Genomic DNA, 16491 nt, shown 5'->3' with positions numbered 1-16491 from the left:
GCCTTCTTGGCTATCTAGATGATTCTAGCTTCCTGTGTAATCCAATAACTTGACTTGGTACAAGCTCGGCCGTTCGTCTATTTAATAACTTGTCTCCTTCCCTGGCAAGCCAGGTTAACCTTGCACCTTTGAAGGAAAGGCAGAGCGGGAGGCAAAAAAGGGAGGGAGGAAGGGAGGGAGACGAGGGGTGGCAGGTAGGGTTCTCTTCGACTTTCAAGGTAAATTCTCATTCACATTTGCATTTGATGAACTCATTTGTGTTTTATTAACTCCTGGTTTTAGATGCCATGGTTCATGACAGAGAAAGTTCAACCTTCAGCTGTGGGTGAGGGAAGGAAGCTACATATGGCTGGCTGTAGTGAGCATCCCACAGATCAGTCTGGATTTTCTCTGGGAAATGGATACCTGAGTTTTAAAGGAAACACTAATGACCTCCTCATATCTCCCTTCTAACTACACTTCTACTTACTTTAAGTGGTTTAATCAAATAATTCTAGGTTTTGCCTCTAAATAAGGTTCAAATGTCCCCTGGTTTTGAGAATCTTTTAGTTCCAAGTTAAGCAAACTTCATCATTATAACTGCACATCAAAAACTCTCTCCCAAAGAGTAAAAAAACTGCCAAGCACCATGCAATCAAAATATGGCCCAAATGCTTCTTTTACAAGATCTGTTTTTTGAGTTTCTAAAATGCCGAATAAATCTATTTCCTTGCCAATGAATTTGGCTGATTTTCTGCTTTTTAATGCAGTATTAATCCTCTCCTCTCTCACTCTCCCTTAAATGCCATCTTTTAACTTTCAAGGTTTGGCATGGAGGCTTACTATTGGCATCACGATAGTATCTCAGGGCCAGTTCATAACCTCGTAAATTGCAAGGTACCATGTGAATACTAATTATTATCATAATTATTTTTATACATGAAATCCTTGTCACCCCACACTGATCTCCTAAGTCCCCAAATTTCTACAGCATGCAACTGCTTTCTCATCAACTTTGACAACTCAATTATACAAAGGATGATAATTAAAATAGGAACTTGTGCTCATGAGTTATAACTAACACTTGTGCATTGCTTATTAGTAACCCACATGTCTTCACTCATATTGTCCCCAAACTGTTAAAGCTCATGAGTCTCTCCAACTGAGAATGTGCATCTCGATATTGTCTTCTTTGCCTTATCATTGGGCTGGGCATAGATCAGGAGATAACAAGTACTAACTGCTGAGGTATGCGGACCTCTGCGCCCCGTGGGAGCCAATCCTGAGGGAAAATTCTCCATTAAAAAAAATCTCAAAATATTTGATTGCCTAATACATGGCTCCATTTTAAAACAAAATACTGGAAGTCTGTGTGTGTGTGTATGTGTGTGTGTACATATATGTTTCTCATTCAAAGAGGTCTGGGCACCTTGAAACAGGCTGACTCATTTCTGGTCAGGTTGAACAGGGCAGGTGTGTTTGTAGAGGAACAGTGTGAAGTAACCATAGTGTAAGTAGTGAGCCCCACTCTGCTAGGCATGGGGAAGATGAGGATGAGTAAGATATCGACTCTGTCTTTGAGCAGAAAGCCCACTGACCACAAATCGTTTCAAAATAGTGTCATAAATTATATGATGAAAGCATGTACCAGGGGCCTGGGTGGCTCAGTTGTTAAGCGTCTGCCTTTGGTTCAGGGCGTGATCCCGGCGTTATGGGATCGAGCCCCACATCAGGCTCCTCCGCTATGAGCCTGCTTCTTCCTCTCCCACTCCCCCTGCTTGTGTTCCCTCTCTCGCTGGCTGTCTCTATCTCTGTCAAATAAATAAATAAATAAATAAATCTTTAAAAAAAAAAAAAAAGAAAGAAAGCATGTACCAGGTGTTATGGTAGCACAAAGAAGGAACAGGTAGCTTGGATTCCTAACTCCTCTTAAGCACTGACCTCACCTAAATTTCCAGTCTAGATTTACAACCTACGACCATTCCCAGCACGAGTATCAACAGCTGATTGTATGAGTCATGCAAAGTGACTCAAATGGCATGAAGTTTTTCTATACCTAAACACAGAACAGGAAACAGCATTTATTGAGTACCTCTGACATACCAAAAACTCTTCTAGCACTGCAGATAGATAGACCCACGTATATAGACCCCTATGGGTATTATTATCTCCTCTTTAGAGATGAGGAAGCTGCAGGGCAGAGAGAAGAGATTTGAGAAAGGTAAGAGAGTAAATGCCAGACCTATGATTCATACCCAGAGCTGTCTGCATTCAAAGCTCATTAGCCTCCCAATCAACTCGATTGCTCATAAATTAATGACAGTGATGATAATGACCCATTAGGGTTTATCTAGGCTCAGTTGATACTAAGCTACAGGCCCAAACTCTTTAATCTTAGCCAAATAAAATTACCACTGGGCCCATGGTGTGGAAGAAGCCTGAGTCTCAGAGGGGTTTTAGATGATCCCAGCTATGAAAATTGAAGGGCAGTGAGTCAAGAGAACAAAGGCCTAGTCAACACATATTGCTTAATGCTAGGACACTCAGGTCTGGTCTGATCTCCAGTGTTCTAAAATACCCTGCTTCTCTTCTGTGACACGCTCTTTCAAAGACAATACTCCTAGTACTTCACTGTAGCTCATCTCAGCAGGTATTTAAAAAGCCTACTTATTCTAAGCATAGGCTCCATTTGGTGGAACAGTCCATAGACCTAACCTAAGAGGGGTGTGTGTGTGTGTGTGTGTGTGTGTGCACGTGTGTGTATTTTTTAAAGGAAACTGACCAGCCTAAATGTAACTTTTATTGACAGACTATTGGAGAAGGGGAGCACAGCTATGTTTTCAAACAAGGTGAGCTTTAATTATTGATTTTATCATATTCCAAAGTAGGGCTGCCAACAATTAAATGAGGCTGACCCTCATTTCTAAAAACTCATTAAATTCAAATTTCATTGTAAAGATATTTCAACTCCTTGTAAATGAGTCTCAGCCACGTATCATGGGTATGGTGTAAAAACTGATACACTGCCAATTTTACATTTTTTTTAATTTTTTGCTTTCTGGCTGTATTTATTGGCCATTAGAAGAAATTAGAAGATGTGCTTTTCAAAATTCACCATTTATAGAATAATTCCTCAAGTTTTATTTCCACAAATTTCAAATAATCCAAGTCTCTTCTGACTGAGAGGTGAGGATAGTATACCATAATTAATGTTATCTCAGCTTGGCAGATGGGGAAAGTGGGAATATGAGAAGTTTATTGATTTTTTTCAAGATTCTGCTGGGAATTATAAGACAAATGAAGATGGCGACATTATGCTTTGATTGCTTTTCAGTTCCTTTTTCTTGTGATACAGGGCTAGTTTCAGCCATTGGTGGAGCTGCTCTCTGACCTGGGGGACTCTTGTTTGTATATTAAGCCAGAGACTCTTGTTCAAGTACGTCCCTAATATTTACCATCTAAGAAAACCATTCCATTTTGGTAATGTATTATAGATTTTTTTTTCTAATTTTGTCTAATTTATAATTTTTGTCTTCTTACTTCAAAAAATTTTTAAATTTTATAATGTTTCTAGGTCCCATACGCTTTGATCTAATGTTAGGGACACGTTCTTTTCCAAGCTTGTATAGGATAAATCCACTTTTGTCTTATGGCCACTATTATTTGCTGATGCAACTCATTTAAGCCTCCTTTGGAGTAATTAGAACATTAGAATTAACCAAAGTGCTAGCAGATTCTTTCAAAATAATATGACTAATGATGGGAAATGAAATGAAAAGTCAATGCCATGCTTAGATGTGGGTCTTTGGAGCAGGAAGGAAATCATTAAAACCCTATTTGGTTAAGCCCTGTGAGAGACCTAGCCCCTGCAACAGGACAACAGGTTAAGTGAATGACAGTGGCTATGTGGCATAACAGGTCTGCACAGGGCTGTAGCTCCACAAAAGGACTTCTCCGTTCTGCATCTACGTCTCCGAAAGCCCACGACAAAATTCGTAGTATGAGGCTTCTGTAACTCTGAGGACTATATAAATGGTTTCTGTTTTCTCCAATGAAGAACACCTAGAATATAGGTTACATGCTGCCAATCTCTGTTTTCATTTTGAATTTTGTTTATTTGGCATGACAAGTGGCAATTTTATCTGCTCCTACAGTTGGAACCCTAAGGATTACATTCAGTTTTGGTTGAGAATCTCCTCTGCGATAAATTGTTAAATATTTTCAACCGAAGTGTTCAAGGCAAGGTTGTTTACACTATCAATTAGGTATCTATTGATGCTTGATAGACCAATAAATAGACCAAAAGGAGAATTTTCTTCAGGTTGGTGATCTCCAACCTGAGGGCAGACAAGAGTCTCCTTGGAAGGCAAGAAGAAAATCTTTGAATCTTTTGAGTTTTTCTATTTTTCTAATAGAGCACACAAGTACAGTGATTTATGGATAAAATTTTAAATAAATGTATATTTTGAGGTTCTATGCTCTATAACTAGTGGGAGTTAGTGATCAAAGATGTCCACAGACTATTTCTCTACAAGTCCTGATATATCCAAAATCACACTTTCAGAGTAAAATCAACTTGTGGGGGGAATATTGTTGAATAAATGTATAAGGGTGTAATAAAACAAGAAGTGAATATGAGGAAAGAAAAATGTTCTTTTCTTCCTGACAAAATAATACCTTCTTTCCTTTTTTTTTTTTTTTTTAAAGATTCTATTTATTTATTTGACAGAGATAGAGACAGCCAGCGAGAGAGGGAACACAAGCAGGGGGAGTGGGAGAGGAAGAAGCAGGCTCATAGCGGAGGAGCCTGATGTGGGGCTCGATCCCATAACGCCGGGATCACGCCCTGAGCCGAAGCCAGATGCTTAACCTTAACCGCTGTGCCACCCAGGAGCCCCCACCTTCTTTCCTTTTTAACTACTGAATATCATTACTAACTGCTTTCTGAAACACAGTTCTTCACCTGCGCTGAGAAAAGTCACTTTGTCTTTGAGAAAGGAAACTGCTTTATGCTGAATGTTTGTGTTCTCCTCCAAATTCATACGTTGAAACCTAATCCCCAATGTGATGGTATTAGAAGTTGGGGCCTTTGGGAAGTGATTAGGTCATGAGAGTCAAGCCATTGTGAATGGGATTAGTGCCCTATAAAAGAGAACCTGGGGTACTCCTTGCCCCTTCTTCATGTGAGGGCTCAGCAAAAAATGGTGCCTTTGAACCAGGAAGTAGGTCCTCACCGGACACCAAATCTGCCGGCACCTTGATCAACTTCACAGCCTCTAGACTGTGAGAAAAAAACTTCTGTTGTTTACAAGTCACCCACTTTATGGCATTCTGTTAAAGCAGCCCAAATCGACTAAGGCAGAGACAGACCTTACCTCAGCCCTGCCCCTTGACAGCTTTGTGATCTTAGTTCAGCATTTTCTCAATTGCTAAAAGGGGGATTGACTAGATCCCTGATTCTGGTACAGAAGGCAAGATGGAAGTAAAGCATACAGAATCCCATAGGATGGGACCTGTCCTACTGTAGTGGGGTAGGACTACAAAAAGGTTAAAACAAAAAGGTTAAACAACTCTACTGGGGTAGGTGGTCTCATTCCTCTTCTAAAAAGTAGCTCCACAGAATCTAACATAGTAGTAAATTAATTGGCCATTTTTATACTTTTCTTAAGCTATTTTCAAGTTGCTTTGAATATGTTTCTTTGGAGTTGTTCACTTGTTTGTTTTAGTTTACTCCTCTCTCAATTATTTCCTTTCCATTTTTTGTTGATTAGTTCACTCTAGATTTCTATATTAGTAATTTTGGCAGAAAGACAGGAAAAAGTACTAGAGAATGGGAACAGGAAGTCGTGATGCTCCCAGAATTTTTTTAATGTAATGGTTTCAGATTTTCTTTTCTGTGTCATGATTTCAAAAGTTTAAAATATTTTTAATTCTATAGAAAAATCAACAAGGATGCATCACCAATACTAGTGCTAAGGAAATAATACGTCTATAATTTATACTGCCTTAGCAAAGCATAGAATATCTACTGGTAAAATAAATTTTAGCCATAGCTAAAACTTTAGGAGGAAATTTAGCAAGAAAATTCCCTTGCTCTTATTCTTCATTTTCTTTTATTCCTTTTATTCTTCCTTTTGTCATTTTACTCTCCTATTGTTTATTCTTCACAGCATAAAATTCCAGAATATTATGAATTAAAGTAGTCCAACATTATGGCATAGAATTACAGTGATGTAATTTCTCTGCTTACTAAGATTTAGCATATATTATGACTATTTGAATTGCTTTTAAATTGTATTTATTTCAATTCATGCTAGCTTTATATATATCTTTATGTTGACATTGGAACCAAAAAAATCAACTTCTTGCTGATTCTGAATAAAAGACTTCCATCCGAGAAACAAAAATAAATATTCAAATGCTTTGTTTTACTTTCATGTAAACTCACTGCCACAGTTTCTATGAAGAAGGCCAGATGTTGATTATCTTTTGGATCTTAACAATTATCAATAGCCTCTAATAACATGCTATACTAATAATAAAATCAAAAGCAATTTGGGATAATGACTGAACGGTATACTCGAGCATATGCATTCAGGGATAATTCTGAAGTCAGACCAAACAGGAACACAAATATTTTTCTATGTTAATATAACCTATTGATTATACCTTTTCAACCATATTAATAATAAATGTTATTTATTAATAGGACCCCCCAAACACTGCCAGTACCAATAGGTTTGAATGTTTTCATAGTTATTTTACAGGTTGCCTTAGCTTTTTTCCATGAAGGGATCCTGATGATATACCACCACCCCCGCCACACGCACAAAATACAAAACAATGTTTTTCAGAAATTGCACAATAGGTAATGCAGGACTGTGATTTCTGAAAGAGAGTTAAAAAAAAAAAAAGATGCGCTCCACCATGGCTCCAGCTTACTGCCTAGGGGTATTTTCTGGCCACAGAGTAGAGAGAGGAAAACCAAACATAACCTGAGAATCTTGAGGTGACAGACATCAGAGGTTATGGAGACTGAGGCAGCTAGAATTTCTAAGTCCGACCACTAAAGAAAAGAGAGCAAAGTTGTGAGCTCTGCAGATTTGCAGAGGAGTCTCTCCAAGTCTTTGACTGAACACTGATCTGCACAGATGTAGAAGGAACTTTCCCAAACTTGAGGAAAAAATATTGGAAGTCAATAGGCAGATAACATCCTGGAGCTCACACGGGGCTGGGATTAATTTCTGTTTCCACCAGTCAGCATGATGAGACCTCATGTAATGTGGGGCCTTGGATAGAATCCCTAGAAGGGTCATGTCTTAGTAGGGGGACTAAACTGGCCTTAGAATAATGGCTGCTCTGGACCTGCCAGCAGAAGAAAGAAAATAATAACGATAAGAGCAGACATAATTTAAATTGAAAATAAACAATAGAAATTAAAAGATGGTTCTTTGGAAAGATCAATGAAATTGATTAATCTCTAGTCAGATTAACTAGAAATATAAAGTGACTTTAAGGGACACCTGGGTGGCTCAGTCAGTTAAGCATCTGTCTTCGGCTCAGGTCAGGAATCCTGCATTGAGCTCCTTTCTCAGTGGGGAGCCTGCTTCTCCCTCTGCCTATGGCTCCCCCTGCTTGTCTGATCTCTCTCTTTCTCTCTCTCTGACAAATAAATAAAATCTTTCAAAAAAAGTGAATTTAACACAATTGAAGGTTAATATACAAAAATCAATTATATTTCCATTACTAGCAATAAACAATTAGTAAGTCTCATTTATAACATGATAAAAAATATGAAATACTCAGAGATAGATTTAACAAATATGCGTACCCAAACTTATACACTGAATGCTTTATAAAATATTACTAAGAGAAATTAAATATCTAAATAGAGACATATATCATGTTCATGGATTTGAATACTCAGTACTATTAGGATATCAATTCTCTTCATACTAATCTATAAAATCAATACCAATCAAAATTCTAGAAGTTCTTTTCTTTCTTTAACTGACAAGCTAATTCTAAAATTTATATGGAAATACAAAGGACCTAAATGAACCAAAATTTTTTTGAAAAAGAGGTGTAATGTTGGAGGATTTACATTTCCTGACTTCAAGACTTATAAATCTACAGTAGTCAAAATAGTATGATACTGATTTAAGGATAGGCATATAGACCAATGGGACAGAATAAAGATTTTGGAAATAGGTCCATACAACCTGTTCAGTTGATTTTTGATAAAGATGTCAAGGTAAATCAATGGGGAACAACAAATGGTGCTAGGACAATTGGATGCCATATGGAAAAAAAATGAACCTCAACCCCTATCTTACACATTAAACAAAATTAAGTCTAAATGGACCATGAACCATAGTAATAATTTAAAGGTAAAACTATAAGACTTGTACAGGAAATTTTGTGGCCTTAAGTTAGGCAAAGCTTTCTTAGGATCCAATAAAAAAAAGGATAAATTGGAACAAAAAATCCTTTTGTCCTCTTAAAAATACTGCAAAGGAAAGAAAAAGTCAAGCCATTGGCTGGGAGAAAATATTTACAAAACATATATCTAGAATATATAAAGAGCCCTACAATTTAATTTAACAAAAAGACAAATAACCAGATTATAAAAAATGGGCAAAAATTTTGAAAGGACACTTTGTAAAAGAAGGTATATGAATAGCTAATAAGTACATGAAGATATTTAATCTCATGAGTCATTAGGGAAACGCAAATTAAAATCACACTGAGTTACCACTACACACTGAAATTAAAAAGACTAACCATATCAAGTGTTGGGTAGGATGTGGGACAACTGGAATTCTTTTATATTGCTGGTGGGAATGTAAAATGGTTTAACCAATTTGAAAGTTTGAAAGTCTTATAAAAGTTAAACATACCCTTACCAACTAAATCCACTCAGGTATTACTCAAAAGAAATGATAAACATATGTTTGTACAAACACTTGTATGATAATAATGGCAGCACCTTCTTCCATTTACAGATAATTCTATAAAAGACACAACTACAGTGATAGAGACTAGCTTGGTGCTTGCCAGAGGCTGGGAATGAGGGCGAGGGTGAGGGTGGGGTGAGATTCACTATAAGGTACATGAGGGTTATTTTCAGGGTGATAAAAAAAAGTAAAATGATAAATGGAAATATTTTCAACATAAATAACCAATAGAGTGTTAATATCTATACTAAAGCACTTCTACAAATTGAAAAAAAAAGCAAAATAGAAACAACTCAATTGAAAAAAAAATTAATGGATTTTATGAGAAAGCATTTTACAGAATTTAAAGAGGTAACAGAATTGGGAAATAAAATCTAAGGGTTCAAATTCTGATATCACTGAAAATTTTGGGATAAAAGCAAATCATTAAAACTCTGAATCTTTGAAAATCAGATGTAAGTCTTCACAGAGAGGTGGGGAGGGATCTGCTGCTTAGAGTGTGATTACTGGCTTGGAGTGTGTATGGAATGTATATATGGAAATAATATCCCAGTGCTGTTACTGGGTCAAATTGTATGAGAGAGTTTTATAATAAGGCACTTTAGATATTATTAATAAGAAAATTTATTTTAATGGGATCATGAAAGACTCATTCTATGTTGAATAATTATTAGTATAATTTCATGTGATGTTATTAGTATTGGCATGTTATTAACCAAAACAATAAAAAGATTTCAACTCAATAAGGACATTACTATTGGATTCTACTATTCTATTAGGATATGTTATTTGTGTGGATACATATTCCTTTCCGGGGCACCTAATGGAATCTTAAAAATATGATTATTTAGGTAAACAGGTATTTTGCTAACATTAGCAGAAAAAGAACATATAATTTTCACAGTCTCTTCCTGATAAACAGGAAGCCAAAAATCTCTTCTCAATTATTTTAAGCAAGAAAAAATAGGAAAAAAACCATGAAACTCTTACTCTTCTGACTGGCATAAAAAAGCTAAATAAATACAAGTCAGGAGAAGAAAGTAAAAAAGAAAAGCTCTGAGAAAAGGAAAAATAGTAGAATTAAGGGAGATGGAACTCCTTTGCATAAATTATGCTGTACAGGAAGTGGCAGTTTGCATACTTCACCTGAAGAAAAGGAATTTGCGGAGAATATTGAGCATACTCCTTACTGAAGAAAAAAGCAGATGACGAAGGGCAGTGGAGACTGTTAGCAAGTGCTTCCTTTGGACAAATTCCTTTTTCTTGTTTTTTTACTTACTTACTTACTTACTTAATGTTAATGAGGGAAGACCCTCATTAACAGACTTAAGAAACGTGGCACCTGCACTGATTCCCTAATCTTGGATTGGTAACTCGGGCAGGATGGGGGGGGGGGAGGAGGTTCTGACCCTAATTTTCCCTCACACCCACTATTGTCTTGGGCTTTTGGTCTTTGAGACTTTTCGGTGTGGAGGCCAATGGCTGGTCAGAGTCTGGTCAGAGATGAGCACAGAAATCTAAAGGAAGCATTTAGAAACTTCTAACAGTAGTTGGACAGAGTAATTTTATGTCTGTTGAATCTAATGATAAAACACTGGCTTCTATGTTTTAAGTTTCCCCCCCAATTTTATTTTCTAGTACTCTATTTTCATTATATTTTAAAATGGTATGTGTCTCCAGGAGAGTGGGGGGAAAAAGGGGTCATCATAAACAGTCGAGGAAAACTTGCTCTATATGTATGTATAAAATATCTACAGACAATAATTACTCGAGTGTTTCAATGGGTGGTACTTTAGCTCCCATGTGTCTAGATGGAGAGAAAAGGTAAAAACACTTTTCTGTAGGGGCGCCTGGGTGGCACAGCGGTTAAAGCGTCTGCCTTCGGCTCAGGGCGTGATCCCGGTGTTCTGGGATCGAGCCCCACATCAGGCTCCTCCACTATGGGCCTGCTTCTTCCTCTCCCACTCCCCCTGCTTGTGTTCCCTCTCTCGCTGGCTGTCTCTATCTCTGTCAAATAAATAAATAAACTCTTTAAAAAAACAAAAAAAAAAACAAAAAAAAACACCACTTTTCTGTGAAGCATTTAATCAGCCTCTGAATGAAACAATTGTTGGTATTCGCACATTTCTTACTATTTGTTATTTACACGGAAGAGCAACATGGTAAGCATTCTTAACATCTCAAATTGGAAATTGGAAAAAAAATGTGTAAAGGAAATGGAAGCATTTTTGCTTTTGCAGTTTCATGCAGAATGCATGGTTCACACCTGGTACCAAGACTGTAGATCACCAGTGATGCAAGAACACTGCAAACTGAAATAGTCAAAGAAAAACAAAGGATGGATGGTGGCAGGAAACAGAGCAGGCAAATTTGTCATTTAAGTGTAAAACATGATTTCTATAAAGTAAACCTCTTTATCTAACTTGTTTTTGGGAAATGGTTAGCATTTCTTGGGAGGATGATTTGCTCTAAAATCTGAAAAGTGGAGATCTTTAGAAGAAGGTATTTTCATTAGTTCTCTAAATTCATATATCTCTTCCTTATTTAATGGTATCACTTATTATTTATTATCATGAGCAAAGGTTGAATTACAATAAAGAAGAATTCAATTTTTAAAAATATCACCAAAAGCAAAAGCACAACTCAAAAGCTTTTGACTTTCTTTTCCAACCTCATTTGCTAAATCCCCTGTAATACATACATATCAAAAGTCCTTATAAATAGTGATTATAGTTATTATCTAATGGGTTTCTGGTATTGTAGTACATCATCTAAAAAAACTGGGGGTGCCTGGGTAGCTCAGGTGGTTAAGCATCTGACTCCTGATTTCGGCTCAGGTCATGATCTCAGGATTGTGAGATCTAGCCCCACCTTGGCTCTGCACTATGTATGGAACCTGCTTGGTGGTGTCTCTCTCCCTCCCCCTCGCCCCTCCCCCCTCTAAAGAAATACAAAGACTGTTTCTGCCTCTTTTTCCTTTCCTACTGACTATAGAGTTTAGAATAAGGATGTCTCAGTCTTTGCAGCTGGGATAGTATCACTGATTAATTTAATAAAATTTACTATTCTTAGTTAAAGTTACAATCACTCTCCAAGGCCTGATGAGTCTGGACCCATCCCATTTTTCCAGTTTTCTCTTCTTCCAAACACAAACTCCATGCTCCAGCTGGCCGGGCTACTAAATTGCATCACTGTGCCTTGTGTATTCCCACTGTTCTAACGTTGCCAACAGTCTTCCATGCTTAGAATTGTCGCTGATCTCCCTTTCCAGTTTTTCAAGGCTTTCCTTTCCTCCATATACTCTCTGGACCACTCCAGCTAAGTGAACTCTCTCAGCTCAATGTCTATGGTGTCTTCAGTATCTCGCCACTTAACTGTTACGAATTATCTTGCTCAGCAGGCTGGAAGCATTCTGAAGGGATGTGTTCTCAAGGTCTAGCTCAAGGAAATCCCTAGACAACAGGAGGAGCAGGAAGAGCAGCACACATCAACACCACTTATTCCCAGTCCTTGTTGCCTTTACCACTGGCCTGCAGCTTTCTAGTGGAGGACGGAGGGAGCGCGAGAGAAAGAGGGGATCGAAGAGAGTTGGATGGGCTGACATTTGGCTGGACTGGGGTTAACCTGGAGCAAGGAAAATACATTCCATTAAGGGCAAGCTGAGGATTGTAGTCTTACTGAAGAATTAAAACATTTATATTAGTTTTCATCAATATGTGGTACTGATTTTTCAGGGTCACTTGGGCTGTTTCTAGTATTATAAAATTTTGAAAATTAGGTAATGTTTGTTGTGTCATTCCCCCACGTCCCTCCCTGAACATCTTCACACCTGAGATCTCGCCCTTTTCCCTAAGGCATTCAGTACTTTTGCCATCTGACTGTCCAGAGTCACCACTGGATGGTGGTTTATTTCTTTCTCACAGTCTCATAGAGATCAGAATTCTATTATATGGGTTCTTGATAATATTTGCTGGGCTGTTCCAAGCGGAAGTTTAGCCCTAGAAGAGGAGGAGGAAGTATAGAGCTGTAGAAAAATTTAAATATACAATATTCCATGTATAGAGACATTATACAGGATTTGTCTTTCTTTGTCTGACTTACTTCACTCAGTATAATGTCATCGAGGTCCATCCATGTTGTCACAAATGGTAAGATTTCTTTCTTTTTTATGGCTAAGTAGTGTGTGTATACACACACACACACACACACACAAATACATACACACATACGTAATTCATCCATTGACAGGCCATTTCCATATCTTGGCTATATATCTTTTTAAATTAGTATTTTCATTTTTAAGATAAATATCCTAAAGCAGACTTACGCAATCATATGGTGGTTCTATTTTTAATTTTTTGAGGAACCTGTTTTCCATAGTGGCTGCACCAATTTACATTCCGACCAACAATGCATACAAGGTTCCCTTTTCTCCACATCCTTGCCAACACTTGTTATTTCTACTTTGTGATAATAGCCATTCTAACAGGTATGAAGTAATATCTCGTTGTGGTTTTGATTTTCATTTCCTTGATGATTAATGAAGTAGAGCATCTTTTTATGTACCTGTTGGTCATATGCATGTCTTTTTTTGGTTAAAAAAATGTCTATTCAGATTCTCTACTCATATTTTAATTGAGTTGTTTGTTTATTTATTTATTTATTTGTTTTTTTATTGAGGTGTTATGAGTTCTTTATATATGCTGGTTATTAGCTCCTTATCAGTATATGATTTGCAAATATTTTATCCCATTCAGTAGGTTGTCTTTTTGTTCTGTTGACGGTTTCCTTTGCTGTGCAGAAACTTTTTAGCTTGATATAGTCCTGCTTACTTATTTTTGCTTTTGTTGTCAGATTAAAAAAATCATCACCAAGACTTACATGAAGGAGTTTACTGCTTATGTTTTCTCCTAGGAATTTTATGGCTTCAAGTCTTATATTCAAGTCTTTAATCCATTTTAAGTTAATTTTTGTGTATGGTGTAAGAAAATAGTCCAGTTTCATTCTTTTGCATGTGGCTGTCCAGTTTTCCCAACACCATTTTTTGAAGGGACCATCCTTTCCCCATTGTATATTCTTGGCTCATTCGTTGCAAATTTATTGACCATATATACATAGGTTTATTTCTGGGCTCTCTATTCTATTCTATTTTTCTGTTTTTATATTGGTACCACACTATTTTAATCACTATAGCTTCATAATATAGTTAAAATCAGGGAGGGTGAAGCCTCTAGCTTTGTTCTTCTTAAGATTGCTTTGGCTATTTGGGATTTTTTTTATGATTCCATATAAATTTTGGGACTATTTGTTCTATTTCTATGAAAAATGCCATTGGAATTTTGACAGGAAATGCATTAAATCTGCATGTTGCTTTGGCTGGAATAGACGTTTTAACAATATTAATTCTTCCAATCCATGAACACATGAAATCTTTTTATTTATTTGTGTCTTTTTCAATTTCTTTCATCAATGTCTTGTAGTTTTCAATATATAGGTCTTTCACCTCCTTGGTTAAATTTATTCCTAGGTATTTTATCCTTTTTGATGCAATTGCAAATGGGATTGTTTTCTTAATTTCTCTCTCTGATAGTTCATTATTAGTATATAGAAATGCAACAAATTTTTATTAATTTTGTATCCTGCAACTTTATTGAATTCATTTATTAGTTCTAACAGTTTTCTAATGGAGTCTTTAGGGTTTTCTATTTATAACATCATGGCATCCGAAAATAGTGACATTTTTACTTTTTCCTTTCCAACTTGGATGCCTTTTATTACCCCTCCCCCCACTTATTCTTCTGCCCAATTGCTCTCGGTAGGACTTCTGATTATGCTTACTACTTTAACATGTTGTTATCTTTAGTTGATTGGATAATGATTAGGGTGACTAGTGGCAAATATGTGAATATATGACATAAGATGGCATCTTCCATTACTTTGCTTATTCAATAAACTTTTCACATGTATCTTTTCTCTCATTTTGACTGTAAGCTCTTTGAGGATAGTGTCTTAAATAGTTTTATAAGTCCAGTACACTATTTGGTAAAAATAGACATTCGGAGATATTTTTGGTTATATTTATAATACAATATAAACTTTCACTAGTCATTGTCACAGTCATTTGTCTTAAGCTTTAGGATTTTGTTATGCAGTACAAACTTCGAAGTACATATTAAGATTGGATGCATATGGAGGAAGAATAAATGGGAAACTTTCATTGACATTAACCAGTGATGCCTCAACTTTATTGTGGACAAGAACTCTCTGGGGAGTGTATTACCTTTGAGATTCTTGAGCCTATGAGATTCTGAGTCAGCAGGCCTGGAGGTATCTAGGAATTTGAATTCTTAAAGAAGCATTCTAGAAAATTATGAGACATATTTTAACAAACTTTGCATTAAAAAGGTATGATTTTCTTTTTTTTTAAAGACTTATTTATTTATTTTAGAGAGAGAGAGAGAGAGAGAGAGAGAGAGTTAGTGGGGGGAGGGGGAGAGGGAGAGGGTGATCTCAAGCAGGCTCCGTGCAGAATGTGGAGCTTGATGAGGGACTTGATCCCAGGACTCCGAGATCACGACCTGAGCCAAAACCAAGAGTCAGAGGCTTAACCAACTGAGCCACTCAGGTGCCCTGGTATGCCTTTATTTTCAAATTACAAATGCTGTTTTTCTTTCAAGCAAAAAAAAAAAAAAAAAGTGAGTGTCCTGTTGGTGCAGGACATTTAAAGATAATCTGGACATGGATTTTAAGATGTAATAAGGAGAATGAGTTTTAGTAATCATAATGAAGAACATGAAGGAATAAACATCTCATGAGAACTTCGAGTCTAGTATTTGAGAGTTCTGGGGAAAAGGGCTTATTTCAGAGCAGAGGAGGTCATGGAAGTCTTCAAAGGGGAGGTAAATACAGAAATTTGGAAACAGTATGAAAGGAAGTTTCTGGAAAAGGTAACAGTATTAGCAAAAACACTGCAGGACATGGAGTGTGAGTATTTCTGTGATGGAGTCTCAGGAGCAGGTGAACATGAGGAGGGTGGCTTGGCTGATAGGCTTGGGGCTGGAGATTGTGGAGACATAGCTTCAGTTGGGTGAAATTTCCATGAGAATGTATAAAGACAGATAAGAATAGAAAAGATGGACGAGAAGAGAAAATCCAAACATCAATGCCATATAATGTATTTAAGGCTTAGGGGGGATTTGGTGAGATGATATTTAACAGTAAAGATCTCTTCTTAATTATATTAAATAGGATATCAATGAGTGCTATGATATAAATATGTATTTCTACATGTTCTATGATATTAACCTCTATTATTTGAGACAAACAAAATAAGACTCTTAAATTAGAAGTTTAAAACCAATATTAAAACCATTAAAATAAAAATCAAAGCACTATCTACTTGATGTATTTCTAAAATATAATTCCATAGAGTTGATCAGATATTTGTATTTTTTACTATCTATATCACTTACGTAGACACATCAAGAAATACAAATGAGGCTAATTCTAGAGAATCACAAAAACGGTGTGAGGTATTCCCTTGCTCTTCTTCCTC

General features: G+C 36.6%; 1 protein-coding gene across 14 annotated transcripts in view; it reads right to left on the bottom strand.

Moving 5' to 3' along the window:
* The window catches only part of DLC1 (DLC1 Rho GTPase activating protein), a 514332-nt gene that overhangs the window by 172059 nt on the left and 325782 nt on the right, over positions 1 to 16491 (bottom strand). For 2 of the 14 annotated variants that reach the window (XM_057303356.1, XM_026508475.4), the window contains exon 1: positions 1 to 16288. This exon is cut by the window's left edge and continues 443 nt beyond it. The exons of 11 other annotated variants lie outside the window; for them this stretch is intronic. Coding sequence is in view for 1 of the 3 variants with exons in the window: in XM_057303354.1 (XP_057159337.1) it covers positions 16451 to 16491 (41 nt within the window). In the remaining 2 variants the exon portion in view is untranslated. One more of the 14 variants, XM_057303354.1, reaches the window with a different exon arrangement.

This window comes from Ursus arctos, unplaced genomic scaffold (assembly GCF_023065955.2).
Source record: "Ursus arctos isolate Adak ecotype North America unplaced genomic scaffold, UrsArc2.0 scaffold_27, whole genome shotgun sequence".
Taxonomy (NCBI): domain Eukaryota; kingdom Metazoa; phylum Chordata; class Mammalia; order Carnivora; family Ursidae; genus Ursus; species Ursus arctos.
This window is presented reverse-complemented; position numbering and strand designations above follow the sequence as displayed.